The 13,813-nt window shown below is 44.5% G+C and overlaps 1 protein-coding gene and 1 long non-coding RNA gene across 6 annotated transcripts; one reads left to right on the forward strand and one right to left on the reverse strand.

The window, feature by feature from the left end:
• The first annotated feature begins 755 nt into the window (after window positions 1-755).
• On the forward strand, window positions 756-4,755 carry LOC148685839 (uncharacterized). The gene is made up of 2 exons (XR_015949751.1): window positions 756-1,209; window positions 3,958-4,755. It is a non-coding gene; the product is annotated as an uncharacterized LOC148685839 (long non-coding RNA).
• On the reverse strand, window positions 3,132-11,113 carry COMMD6 (COMM domain containing 6). 5 transcript variants are annotated; one of them, XR_009557425.2, is made up of 8 exons: window positions 11,041-11,113; window positions 8,224-8,282; window positions 6,251-6,316; window positions 6,076-6,152; window positions 5,243-5,411; window positions 4,461-4,613; window positions 3,840-3,953; window positions 3,132-3,636 (listed from the first exon to the last, which is right to left on the reverse strand). XR_009557425.2 is itself a non-coding variant. In XM_088668524.1 (8 exons), the coding sequence occupies exons 1-8, from the start codon at window positions 11,096-11,098 to the stop codon at window positions 3,586-3,588; spliced, it is 690 nt and encodes a 229-aa protein (XP_088524650.1). In that variant the 5' UTR covers window positions 11,099-11,113; the 3' UTR covers window positions 3,132-3,585. The 5 variants fall into 5 exon arrangements, 4 of the variants coding, with proteins under 4 accessions (XP_088524650.1, XP_034970130.3, XP_034970129.3 ...); XM_088668524.1 differs by lacking the exon at window positions 3,840-3,953 and adding an exon at window positions 10,282-10,338; XM_035114239.3 differs by lacking the exon at window positions 3,840-3,953 and having other exon boundaries at window positions 5,243-5,406.
• Window positions 11,114-13,813: the final 2,700 nt, after the last annotated feature.

A 13,813-nucleotide genomic window follows, 5' to 3' on the forward strand; every position in this document is an offset into this window, starting at 1 on the left:
TGTCCGTACTTACACCTTAAGCCACAACCTTTCCCATTGAAAGTAATGGAAAGTGGATTAATCCGTTCCAGACGGGTCCGTGGAGTACTCAACCTGAAGCGTACTTAACCCGAAGCATGGGTGTAATTGGTTCTGGAAGTCTGTTCATAAACTGAAGCGTTCATAAACTGAAGCAAACTTTCCCTTTGAAAGTAATGGAAAGTGAATTAATCCGTTCCAGATGGGTCTGCGGCGTTCGTAAACCGAAAATTCGTAAACCAAGGTGTTCGTAAACCGAGGTTCCACTGTATTGCCGCAGGCCATGTTCAGGGCGTAAGAAGCCCCATCAAGCTCTGCCTGGTGTGTCATGCTTGCACTGTGAATCATCTGAGGGTGCAGTGGTGGCTGGTGCCATTGGAACCAGTGGGGCACAAGGCAGGGAGACCACCCATAAACAGAGCCGTGCCAATGATTTCTAGTTTTGGCCTCCATGCTGAGTTGTCTGAGGACAACGCTGAGGCTTGAGGAAAATTGAAAGCAGGCAGGTGGACTGGCTGGCCGGCTGCTGATTTGAGGTCGGTGCCCAATTTGCCCTAAAGGACCATCCTGCTCTGTAGGGGTGTTGTTTTAATCATACCTAGGAAGAGACGGGTCTCTTCCCACCTCAACCCCCCCACCCCCCCAAAGTTCACATTTTAAGGTTTTATAGGCTATATGGTATCCCTCCCCCCAAATACTATAAATTTACAAGAGGTAGTGTTTTATTTGTTTTGTAGGTTGGGGGCTGGCGCCTTAAAGACTACAGCTGCACATCTTATACACTAGACCAGTGGTTCCCAAACTCTCGCCTTCCCCTTTTGAAACATTTAAGGACTGCAAGAAGATCAAACCTATCCATTCTGAAGGAAATCAGCCCCGAGTGCTCACTGGAAGGACAGGTCGTGAAGCTGAGGCTCCAATACTTTGGCCACCTCATGAGAAGAGAAGACCCTGATGTTGGGAAAGATTGAGGGCACAAGGAGAAGGGGACGACAGAGGATGAGATGGTTGGACAGTGTTCTCGAAGCTACCAACATGAGTTTGACCAAACTGCGGGAGGCAGTGGAAGACAGGAGTGCCTGGCATGCTGTGGTCCATGGGGTCACGAAGAGTCGGACACAACTAAACAACAAATTGAAGCCTGTTTATTTGAAAGCAAGAACTACTGAAACCAGCAGCCTTCTTTTGAGGGTAAATACAATTACTGTATCACGAAGAGTCGGACATGACTAAACGACTAAACAACACAATTACTGTATGATCGGGATGTAACATCCCCAACAGTAAAACGGCACTCCCTCTCTCCTGTCTCACGATCCGGGGATCCATTCAAATCAACTCATCTAATAATCCCCCCTCATCTCCTGACAGGCTTATCCACTTATTTCATCATTTGGCTTCTTATCCCTTAATCCGCCTATCATTTGTTATCCTCAAAGCCCTGCAGTGGCTCAGTACTTAGGAGAAAGTGCTTTGGGTTTCAATGGCATTTTGCTCATGTCAGTCAGTGTTTAGGGTTCATATTTGGGTATGCTAGGTTGTGATCATGACTGTTAAAACACAAGCACACACACACACACAAAACAACAGGTTGGCTGTGCAGCTCTGCAGCTAGTTTAGTAATCCTCAAACTGGGCAAGGGTCTATTTGCATGAGGTCTGTGGAAAGAAATCCTGGGAGCTCAAAGTATGCACACCTACAAAGACTGGCCGTTGCATCTGTGCAGTATTTCCTTCTCAGCCCTTCTGCTTCTTCCAGTAGTGACAGCAGGAGCAGATTCTTCTGTATCTGCATTAAGTGCACTTGGGTAAAGGTAAAGGGACCCCTGACCATTAGCTCCAGTCGTGACCAACTCTGGGGTTGCGGCGCTCATCTTGGTTTATTGGCCGAGGGAGCCGGCATACAGCTTCCAGGTGATGTGGCCAGCATGACTAAACCGCTTCTGGAGAACCAGAGCAGCGCACGGAAACGCTGTTTACTGTCGCGCTTGGAGCAGTACCTATTTATCTACTTGCACTTTGACATGCTTTCGAACTGCTAGGTTGGCAGGAGCTGGGACCAAGCAACGGGAGCTCACCCTGTCGCGGGGATTCGAACCACTGACCTTCTAATCAGCAAGCCCTAGGCTCAGTGGTTTAACCCACAGCGCCACCGTTGGGTACCAGTAATTAACTCTGATGTAGAAACGCAGCAAAATTAGCCATTGTTGGAGATGGTGCCATGTTTTATCAGCGAGCCTTAGGTAGAAGTTCACAAAAAACTAAGCCAGCCCTTCCAGAGGGAAGACTGGTACTTTTTTCTGGAGAGACAATTCTGATAACGTGACTCTCCAGCTGCACAATGAAGGCAGGCAGAGTACTATATGGCTTTCAACCTTAAGCTATTGTCAAAACATTGAAACGTGAAACAAGCTATTCTCTAAAGGCTCAGGAGAGTCTGTCTCTTGAGACCTAGTTCTTAGCAGTAGCTCACTACTGGGCAAGCAGTACCATTGTGTTGAATCTCCCCAGAGTAGTCACAGGAATTCCTTTTTAGGTAGACTTACGTCGATCAAAAGGTCGGCGGTTTGAATCCCCGCGATGGGGTGAGCTCCTCTTGTTCTGTCCCAGCTCCTGCCAACCTAGCAGTTCGAAAGCATGCCAAAAAGTGCAAGTAGATAAATAGGTACCTGCAGGAAGGTAAACAATGTTTCCATGTGCTGCTCTGGTTTTGCCAGAAGCGGCTTAGCCATGCTGGCCACATCATCCGAAAAAACTGTCTGCGGACAAACGCCGGCTCCCTCAGCCTGTTAAGCGAGATGAGCGCCGCAACCCCAGAGTCATTCGCGACTGGATTTAACTCTCTGGGGTCCTTTACCTTTAATGGGCTAGCTAGGATCTTAAAAAGGGGAAACATGCATGCATACAGGGGACAGCCAGACAGTTTTGCCTATCTGATGCAGCCCCCTTGGACCACTCCTGATTTTCAGAAGGCTCAAGGTTCTGCAGTCTAGGGCATGCATGGAAAACTACAAATCACAGCCTAAAATAACTGTGTTTAAAACATCCGGCAGCAGACAAGTACATTCACACACAGTCATAAGGTTCATAAGCAAAAGGCAGCAGACAATAGGGGAAATAAAGGTGGAACTATTTCCCCCACCATTAGATTTAATAGAAAACAATAGCATTTTTAGTTCCCAAAATATGTGGCATGGCACGTTTCATGGGTAACAAGCTAATTAATATGATATAGAGCTGAAAATTAACAGAAACCACAAGCTTTATCATTGTGGGCTAACAGCACTCAGGCAACATCTCCTGCACAGTCCCACTTTTCTGGGTTCTTCTGTATGGTGAAAGTCATATGCGCACTACAATTGCTCTTAAGCAGCATGTCCTTCTACTTATGTGTAGCATTTCAGTATATAAGAAGGCATTTTACAGGCCTTTGAACAGGAACAGTCCAGCAGATGGGCAAAGTCGTGTAGGAAACTGAAATGACACCTTCCCTTAGCAGCAAAAACCACAATGTTTTAAGGCAAACAGGAACAGCTCATTTGGTTCAAACAAACTGCGCAGCAGATGCTCAAACTGTCTCAAGGACGGCTGCCATTTCCTTGAACTGATTGTAGAAGTTCTAAAATGAAAAAAAAGGAAATGATATATGATTATTTGGATACAGAGTGCATGAGATGTAGCTGCCTAGTTCAAACTGGTGCCCCCCAAATGTTTGGGACTAGAAGTACCAAAATCTCTAACCGCTGCTCATGCTGGCAGAGGCTGATCAAAGTTACAGTCCAAAACATTGGGATGACACAGGTTGGGGGAAAGTTGACCTACAGTGTCTGGCTTGTATGTCCAAGTTCAAATCCCCAGTCAGGGCTTTTTCACACTTCTGCATTTCTTCAACCTCCCTTCTCTCCTCTAATGTCCAAATTCTCTCTCTCTTTCATTCTAGAGCCAAACATATTTCAAAAAGTCAACGCATTTCCCCAGTTTTGGAGTCTTAAGTTAACAGGAACACAGAAGACCAATGGTGTTTCCCTTCCACCTGCCTTGCCCCATCCTCCAGTCTCTTTTCTGCACTGTGGCTTGTTGTTGTTTTATTGATTGTAGTTTTGAAATTATTTATTGTAAATGTTAAGAGTGGATTTCTGTTTAATTTTCATATGCTGAAATTATTCTATACTATTCTAATGATTGTTGAACGTTATGTTATTTGATTGCTTATTTTAAAGCTATGCTTTATTATCACATTTTTGTATTGCATTAGATGGTTATAAGGTTGTTTTGTATTGCATTAGATTCTGTTTCTTCAGCTTGTAAACTGCCTTGAGTATTGTAAGATAGAAAAGCGGTATACAAATTTAAAGTGATGATGATGATGATGCAACCCAGTTGATTTGTAACCACGTTAGAACAACTGCCAACCTTCAGAAGGGGTTATGCTATTATACAAACCTGAAATTGTGGGACCGTCATTTCAAATGTTTTGCTTGTGATGTGGCCTGAAGCATCTGCCACTTTTACTGCCATCGTAACGTAAGGAGACTTCAAAGATTTGCAGCTGTCGGAGCTCACGGCCATCCCCAGCTTCCACTGAAAATCAATAAGCTGCAAATAAATAAAGAGGGAGGGGGAGAGAATCAGACACTGTGGCCAATAGGAGTTCTTTGAGGCTGGCAGAATGTGCAAGTAGTGCGTTCAAATGCAGCACCAAACCATGGTTTGGCATTCCATTAAACAGACTTGGGCACATGTGTAGTTTCTTCTCCTCGCACGCTCATATTCCCTCCTTGATATTCTGGTTCACAGCAAACCAGAGCGTGCCAAGTTGTCATTGATGTCAACAGAGCTGCTGGCAAACCTTGGTCGCCACATTAAAACACAGCTTAGAAACAAATGGTCATTTAATAAATAATGATGTTTTTTGGTCTGAACCCAGGCTCGCGGTTTGCTTCCCCCAAACAAGCCACGAGCCCCAGTTTGCACAAATCAACATTCCTACATCTGCAGCTCAGAGGGGCACCCTGGAAACTTTTGCACAGCATGCAACATTGTGCTGCTCGTTCATGTTAAACCATAGTGGGGTATTTTTTTCTAAATAACTATGGTTTAATGTGGTATGCAAACCAGGACACTGTGTGTCGTGGGAAAACAGTAATATGCAACTAGAATTTTACACCATGCTCTAAAAAGGAGGTCACCCCAGTGCGAACTTCCTTTGAAACAAATTGTTTTACCCGTCCAACAACGGCTACATTTTTAGCATCTTCCGACACTGTGATCGAGCGGCCCTGTTCGTTCCAGACGTGACGAAGAACCTGGACAGCTTGTTTCGGCAGCGTACCAGCTGCACCGCCTAGCCTGGTAGACAGGTCTTCTGGCGAGAGTTTATCTTTTGCTGCTGTGCTAAACAAAAAAAGAGGAGGGGGAAGGAAGATTTCACTGCTAGATTTTAAATAGAAAAGAGCTGGTTTTAAATTTTGCTTGTCCCCTAAAATACTGCTTTACATTTATTTTAGCTTTAGCTCTCTCTCTCTCTCTTTCTGTGTGTGTGTGTGTGTGTATGTACTAACTAGGCAAACACACATACGCACACATACATAAACAAAATTAGATCATTTATCATACTTGCGGCTTGATCTTCCTCCATTGAGTTCTGGTGATTATCTCACAAAGAACACTATCAAGGAAGTTAAGCAGAGCATCATGGGTTTGCCTTGGGCCAATGGTGTACCAAAGAATATGCATGAGGAATCCCTATATATCATAGATTATTATAGGGCAGGCATCCCCAAACTGTGGCCCCCCAGGTGTTTTGGCCTACAACTCCCATGATCCCTAGCTAACAGGACCAGTGGCCGGGGGAAGATGGGAATTGTAGTCCAAAACATCTGGAGGGCCGAAGTTTGGGGATGCCTGTTATAGGGCATGCTAACAAACTAGGCTATGAGGGTAAATCAGTATTTTTTAATTCACAGAAGCACTGCTCATAATTACAGATACTAAATATCTTCCATGCAGTAAACAGTAGCGATGTAGTTAAAGAGATCCGAGGACCATGTTTGCTTACCTGAAAACAAAGGAAATGGCATTAACAACCTTTTCCAGGTCACTAGTGACTATTTCAATCCCAGCTGCCTGAAATCTCTAGGAGAGAAACACAGTTCATAAGTTGTAGCAGAGGACAAATTAATAACGGGTGTTGTTAATATGCATGCAATATTTGTTTTAGCGATTCAGTTTACCTGACACAGCTCCACTGTGTTCACAGCTGCGATCTCACACCGAAGAGTCTGAATGGTTTGCTCACACTGCAAAGAAAGAAGATTTTAAATGGTTCTTAGATGACAACTACTTGCTAATTGCAAATGCAATTTGTGGGAATTAAAAGGATTCCGCCCCCCCAACGAAACAGCATTCATTTGCTTTCAATGGCAATAGAGTGATAAAATGGTGGTGGAAGAATCCCTGGTTTTAAGGTCATTCAAAAACATGGCAACTGTCAGTCAGCTAGTGACTTATCAACCTTATGGTAGGGAAGGCAGTCTCCGAAGTTGCGTTCCGTGTCTGCGGAGGCTGGCGAGAGGTGGCGGGAGAAGGTCTTCCCCCGCCGCCGCCTCTCGCAGCGCACAGCTGGCATGGAGCACAACTTTGGAGACCTCCGAAGTTGCGCTCCGTGTTGGGGGAGGCAGGCAAGGTGGTGGCTTGGAGAAGAGAGCTCCCCCCCCCCCCGCCGCCTTGCACACAGCCGACATCGGACGGGGCTTCGGAGACCTTCTCCGAAGCCCCGTTGCATGCCGCTGCCAGTCCCCCAGAGCCTATACCCTATAGGAACGCTTTATTAAGTTTCAATGCATTCCTATGGGAAACTGGGACTTGCTAGACGAAAAATTCGTTACACGAATTGACCCGTGGAACGAATTAATTTCGTCTAGCGAGGCACCACTGTAGAAATGTAGAGTTGGAAGGGACTAGATGGACTTGTCTCATGTAGTCCAACCCAATTGGACAGATGAACCACAGAGGCTGTCCTTAGGAGGGGGTCTGTACATAAGAGTCTTTACTTGGCCAAGCACTCTACATTTGCCAATAAAGCGATAAGGGCCTAGTTTGCATGTAACACAATGTAACACAAACTGGCTGAAATGGCTGCCGTCTCCTCTCCAGGAACCATCATTTTCACATTAAACCATGGTTTCTTAGAGTTATGTGCAAATGCAGCCATAATATTAACAGGCTAGAACCTAAAACGGTTTCAACTCTAATGATTTGTTGGAGAATACTATATTGGCCTGAATATAAGCCACACTTTTTCCCCAAATTCAGACTGTGAAAAGTTAAAGTGCAGCTTAAATATGTGACTTTACAAAAATGGGCTTTTATACTACTAATAATAATAATAATAATAATAATAATAATAATAATAATAATTTATTTGTACCCCATCCACTTTGGGCAGCTTCCAACAAAAATTTAAAATATATTAAAATGTGGATTTTTATGATATCGCTGCTGAAAGAGACATACAGTAAAACGGAACAAAAAATGTTTTATGGCCGATTTGCGAGCTTGAGACTGTTGTGCAATTAATTCTATTGTCATTCATCACTTTCCCCATATTTTACAGTGAAGTACTGATTTTTTGTTTGCATTTACGGTGCTATGAACAGGTGTTTAACCCACCTGTTTTTCTTCTACATTTGCCATTTGTGGGTGTGAGTGCCTGCAGAATTTTAAGGGAGCAGCTTATATTCAGGTATTGTCTTTTTTTCTCCCCCGCCTCTTGAATTTTAGAGGTGCGGCTTATTTGCGGGTGTGGCTGATGTTCGGGCCAATACAGTATTTTCTGAATATAAGTTAAATAATACAAACAAATCTGAAGTTTATCCTGGAGACAAATAAATACGCTTTCCTCAAACGTGAAGTGGTAGAGGGTAGAATTGTTTATGATCCGTGCCACTCTATGCATGTTTACTCACAAGTAAGCTCCACTGTTTTCAATGGAGTGCATCTCAAATCTTAAAATATTCCAGTCCCATGTGAGGAGACCGCATGGCTCTATCCCACCACCCTCTGAATCAAAACTGCTTTTCTTTCATGAAACTGCGCATAAGAAATACTAGGAAGGGAATTAAAAAAATGTAGGACACACAATGGAGCAAAATCACTATAAAACAATCCATGATTAAAAGCAGGAAAGGAGACCGGCATCACTTACTAGCTCTGCAAACAGATCCTGTGGTATTGTTCTGATGATGTCTGCAGTGCAGCCAAAATCTGCAAAACAGAGAAGATTCTGAGCTTCACATTTAAATCACTGTGCAACTCTAACCAATGCACCAGCTGGGTGGAAAATGGTCACCAGTGGATATCTCGCTGGCAGTAGCCTGAAGAAAATCCCCCAAATTGTGCACTTCGCTGGTGGGTTTATAAACCCCTTGGCTGCCCGTTTGCCTTGGCACAGCAAAAAATAGAGGATCCCTTTCCCCCCCCCAAAAAACACCAGGCATCCCCAAACTGTGGCCCTCCAGATGTTTTGGCCTACAACTCCCATGATCCCTAGCTAAGAGCTAAGTGGTCAGGGATGATGGGAATTGTAGTCCAAAACATCTGGAGGGCCGAAGTTTGGGGATGCCTGCCTTACACTCTGGCTCATATGACCAGCAGGGCTCCACAAATGGTTTCAAAAGGTCTTTTACTAGAATTTGGGCAGCTGTAGTCGCATACATCCATAGAGTAGTTTTGGTTTTGGGGATTTCCATTGTTAATATTCCCAGAAGCAATTCTGGTAGCACAAAAGTGAAGAACAGATGCAGGGCCATCAAAAGAAGAACGGCACCTTAAAATACTAAAATATATAGAACGTGCCAGCATGACAAATAGATTTAAGAAATATAGACGATAAGAAATTAAAAAGAAGACTGGACGTTATACATAGAATATATGGGAAATATATTATAAGAAGAAAATAAGTGTAACAGACGGGGGGAAACACTCAGCAGTAGATGTGACAAAGTGGAATAGTGTAAAGTAATGAAAATAATTTAGTAGAATAAGAAAATGCAGTCAAAAGGACAACATATAGGAAACAAGAGAAAGAGTGGGAGTTAAAATTAAGGCTCATAAGAGTCAATTAAACTGGAGGAATATGTTACTATTATTATTTACAGATATATGTCTTATATTTATTTAGTTTTATTTTTCTCTTTCTCTCTTACTCCACGTTTGACTGTAACATACTATGCACTGATGATACTATAAAACAGAAAAAGCAAATAAATATTTTTTTAAAAACCCCACGAAAGGTATTTTATTTTACTATTAGATAAAAGTATAAACACTGTATTATTTAACCCAACTAATGAATGAATAAGGAGAAGTTGTTTTCTGCTCAACAGTGGCTGCAAAAATGATGAATATTGGAAAGTGAACCAAGCATCTCCTAGTTATCCATAGTCCACAAAAGTATGGAAAGTAGTTTTTTGAGGGGCAAAGCATAGGCAGGAAGACGTCAGGAAAAATTAGGTGTTCACTGGGCAGGGGGTGGCAGGAAACACTTAAGCAGGCATAGGCAAACTCGGCCCTCCAGATGCTTTGGGACTACAACGCCCATCATCCCTGACCACTGATCCTGTTAGCTAGGGATGATGGGAGTTGTAGTCCCAAAACATCTGGAGGGCCGAGTTTGCCCATGCCTGCTCTTAAGGTTTTGGAAACAAAACCTTATTTGGAACTGTTGCGGGATTTGGTTAAGTTTAGCCTGCAAAAGAGGAGACACGATAGCCACCTTCAAATATCTCAAGGGCTGTCACGTGGAAAATGGAGCAAGCTTGTTTTCTCCTGCTCAGAAGGTAGGACTCGAACCAATGGCTTCAAGTTACAAAAAGGGAGATTGTGGCTAAACATCAGCAAGAACCTTCTGGCAGTAAGAGCTGTTTTGACAGTGGAACGGATTCCCTTGGGAGATTGCGGACTCTCCTTCCTTGGAGGTTTTTAAGCAGAGATTGGATGGCCATCTGTCAGGGATGATCTAGTTGTGTGTGATTCATGCACTGCAGAGGGTTGGACTGGATGACCCTCAGGGACCCTTCCAAATCTACACTTCTATGATTCTAGAATAAAGAAACTGCAGGGCAACTATTCTTAGGACAACCTGTCCCACTAACGTAACCACCCTGAGACCTATTGGTGAAATATGATATGCAAATTTAATAAACAGCAAATAAAAGCAATGCATATCTTCTAGGTATGGCTAAAAGTGAAACAGAGGGCTTACTTGAGAGCAAGCATGTTGAGAAGGCGGCTTGCAAAAGACGCACAGGATAAACCCCACCTATGTACAGGTAGTTGAAAGAAATAAATAAAAAATTAAGAATTGTCCAGTAGCACCTTAGAGACCAACTAAGTTTGTTCCGGGTATAAGCTTTTGTGTGCATCTAAAGAAGTGTGCATGCACACGGAAGCTTATACCCGGAACAAACTCAGTTGGTCTCTAAGGCGCTACTGGACAATTTTTTTATTTTTTGAAATTTATTTTGACTGCGTCAGACCAACACGACTACCTACCTGAATCTAGTACCACCTATGCAAGAAGTGGGAAGCACTGTTTAGGGAAGCTTTTAATATTTGATGAATTATTGTATTTAAAATTTTTGCTCGAAGCCGCCCAGAGTGGCTGGGGAAACTCAGCCAGATAGGCGGGGTATTAATAATAATAATAATAATAATAATAATAAGGCTGAGTTAGGAAGCAACGTAGTCCAGGAAGTACGAGGCGATGGGCCGGTTCGCCAGAACCCTCCTCATTTACACCCTTAGCCATAATAATAATAATAATAATAATAATAATAATAATAATAATAATGTTATTCCCCGCTTTTTTCAAGGAAGCAAACCCCACTATGTTCAACAAGGCTTATTCCCGGGTAAAAATATATGGGCTTTCAGCCCTCCCAGCCTTTTTTTTTAATAGTCAGCCTCCACTGCATGCTTCCTCGTTCAGTCTCCAAAGCGACCAACCTCTCCCCAAACTCACCCCAAGGTCCGAGCGGCTTTCCGAGCACCATCGCTGCGGCTCCCGCAGCCATAGACATCAAAGGACGCGCCTCCCACTTTGGAACGCCTTGGAACGTCGACGAACAACGAGCGGCTCCCTGATTGGTCACTTCGCAGCAACAAAGAATTTTTCTCCTTCCGAGACTTCCCTCCTAGCCAATCAGAAGCCAGGGTTTCCCTCCGTTGTTTCCGATGGCGGAGCTTCTTCCGCTCTTGGTCGCTTTGGCCGGTTTACTGGCGGGGAGAAGGTCTGCGGTCTTGCGAGCATGAATTTTTACTCGGGGGATCAGTTGACTTTCACTGGAATAAGTCGTGGCCGCTTCCCCCTGAAAACGCTCCGCTCCATTCTCCCCTCCCCTACGTTTTATTTCTTCTGGACTACAACTCCCATAATTCCTGGCCGTTCGTCATGCTGGCAGGGACTGATGGGAGTTGGAGTCCAACGTTCACCCGGAGGTCTGCAGGAATCTTGGGCTGGGCTATCATTTAAGGCGGGGCTTGTTCGGAAGTCGAGTTTTGCTGCAGCAGCTTTTTTGTATTTCTGTTTGGATCCTACCATATGATTTATGTGTTCAATTTATTTGGGTACTCTCCCCCCCCCCGCAAATATTTTTAATCGGATATGTGTGTTCGCAATATAATAATATAATATAATATAATATAATATAATATAATATAATATAATATAATATAATATACAGTGGATGCTCGGGTTGCGAAGGTGATCCGTGTGGAGTCACGTTCTCAACCCGCAGCGCTCGCAACCCGTGTCTGCGCACGCACGGGTCGCAATTCAGTGCTTCTGCGCAAAGCGCGATTTAGCATTTCTGCACATGCGCAAGCGCCGAAACCCGGAAATAACCCGTTCGGGTGCTTCCGGGTTTGTGCGGTGCGCAACCTGAAAAGATGCAACCTGAAGCGTCTGTAACCTGAGGTATGACCGTAATATAACAAAAGAATCCTTAAAATATTGCCTTGTTTTGAATGCGTCTTAAGATTCCCAAACTGGAAACTCATGGTCCAGTCATCACAGACAGAATATAAAATGCTTATTATGTCCAATCCTATGTATCTTTACTCGGAAGCAAGCCCCACTTTATTCAGCTGTGGTCCCTTTCAGCTAAGGGTGCATATGATTGCATACTAAACCCCAAAGTTCCATATCTTCTGGATTGTCGCCCTTCAGATGTTGTTTGACTGCCAGGGGTCAGCAAAAATTTTCAGCAGGGGGCCGGTCCACTGTCCCTCAGACCTTGTGGTGGGCTGTACTATATTTTGAAGGGGGGGGTGAACAAATTCCTATGCCCCACAAATAACCCAGAGATGCATTTTAAATAAAAAGACACATTCTACTCATGTAAAAACATGTTGATTCCCGGACCATCCGCGGGCCGGTTGAGGAGGCGATTGGGCCACATCTGGCCCCCGGGCCTTAGTTTGCCTACCCATGGACTATGGCATGCTCGTACCATGCATAAGATCAGGCCCGGCTCTAGGTAGACCCCCGGTGGCGCAGGGCACCATGGCGCCGGCCCGCCAGAAAGGCGCCGCGAGCTGCGCCCGCCCGCTGGCCGGCCGATCCGCCGGTCCGCCGCACAGCTGCGCCTGTGGGAGCCGTGCTGCGCGCGGCGCCCACCCGCCCACCGCGCTGGGGAACGGGGCGGGAGGGCGCCAGAGAGATCGCGCTGTGCCTGCCTGCCCGCCCGCCGCTGCGCCCACCGCGTTGGGAAACGGGGCGGGAGGGCGCCGGAGAGATCCAGCGCACCACAGCGGCAGGGGCGTTTAAGACGGCTCTGCATAAGATACCACTTTAAACAATAATGGCTTCTCCCAAAGAACTCTGGGAGCTGCAGTTAAGGGTGCTAAACACTATTAGGAGGCCCTTATTCCCCTCACAGACCTACTATTTCCAGAGTGGCTTAACACTCAATCCATCTTAACAAGGAACTCTGGGAATTAATTGCAACCCTATAATCTCTGCACATTCAAAAACTACAGCTCCCTTAATTATCCGGGGAAATCCATAATTGTTCAGCATGGCATCCTAGTGCTTTCAATGTATTGTATGAATGTGGCCTAAAGCTGGCACCTTCATTTATTATTTATTTCATAAAATTTATACACCACTTGATTGTAAAAAATAAATAAATTCAAAGCAGTTTAATCCCACTTAGATGGGAACAAACCCCATTGAATTCAAGAGGATTTACTTCTGACAGTGCCAGATTTACGTATAAGCTAAACAAGCTATAGCTTAGGGCCCCACTCTCTTGGGGGCCTCCAAAAAAATTTAAAGGGGAAAAAAACCTGGATGTACTTTGATAAAATACATATTTTGTTATGTGCAAATGGCTTTAGATACCTATTAGGTCCATAAATTACCATATAGCATATATTCAACACCAAAAAACAGCAACAATTGGTTGTTGTCAAAGGACTGCTGGGCATATAAAGGGCCCCATTACCTTCAGTAGCTTGGGGTTTCATCAAACCTAAATCCGGCCCTGACATCTGAGTAGACATGGCTAGGATTGCAATTTACACTGACTAGGGATTAGGGCACTCTGGGCAGTTGAAGATCCAGTACCTGTTCCTGTTTGCAAGTCGTTTGGGTGACAAGATCACAATGTCGATGAGGGAGCAGGAGGGAAGCTGGCCTTCACATCTCCGTGCATTAAAGTCCTAGTTACATGGTGCACTTGCCCTCCAAAACAGCCACCTCTCACGCCAAACATAAAGTACTCAATAAAACC

This window comes from Zootoca vivipara, chromosome 4, assembly GCF_965207765.1.
Source record: "Zootoca vivipara chromosome 4, rZooViv2.hap1.1, whole genome shotgun sequence".
NCBI classification, from domain to species: domain Eukaryota; kingdom Metazoa; phylum Chordata; class Lepidosauria; order Squamata; family Lacertidae; genus Zootoca; species Zootoca vivipara.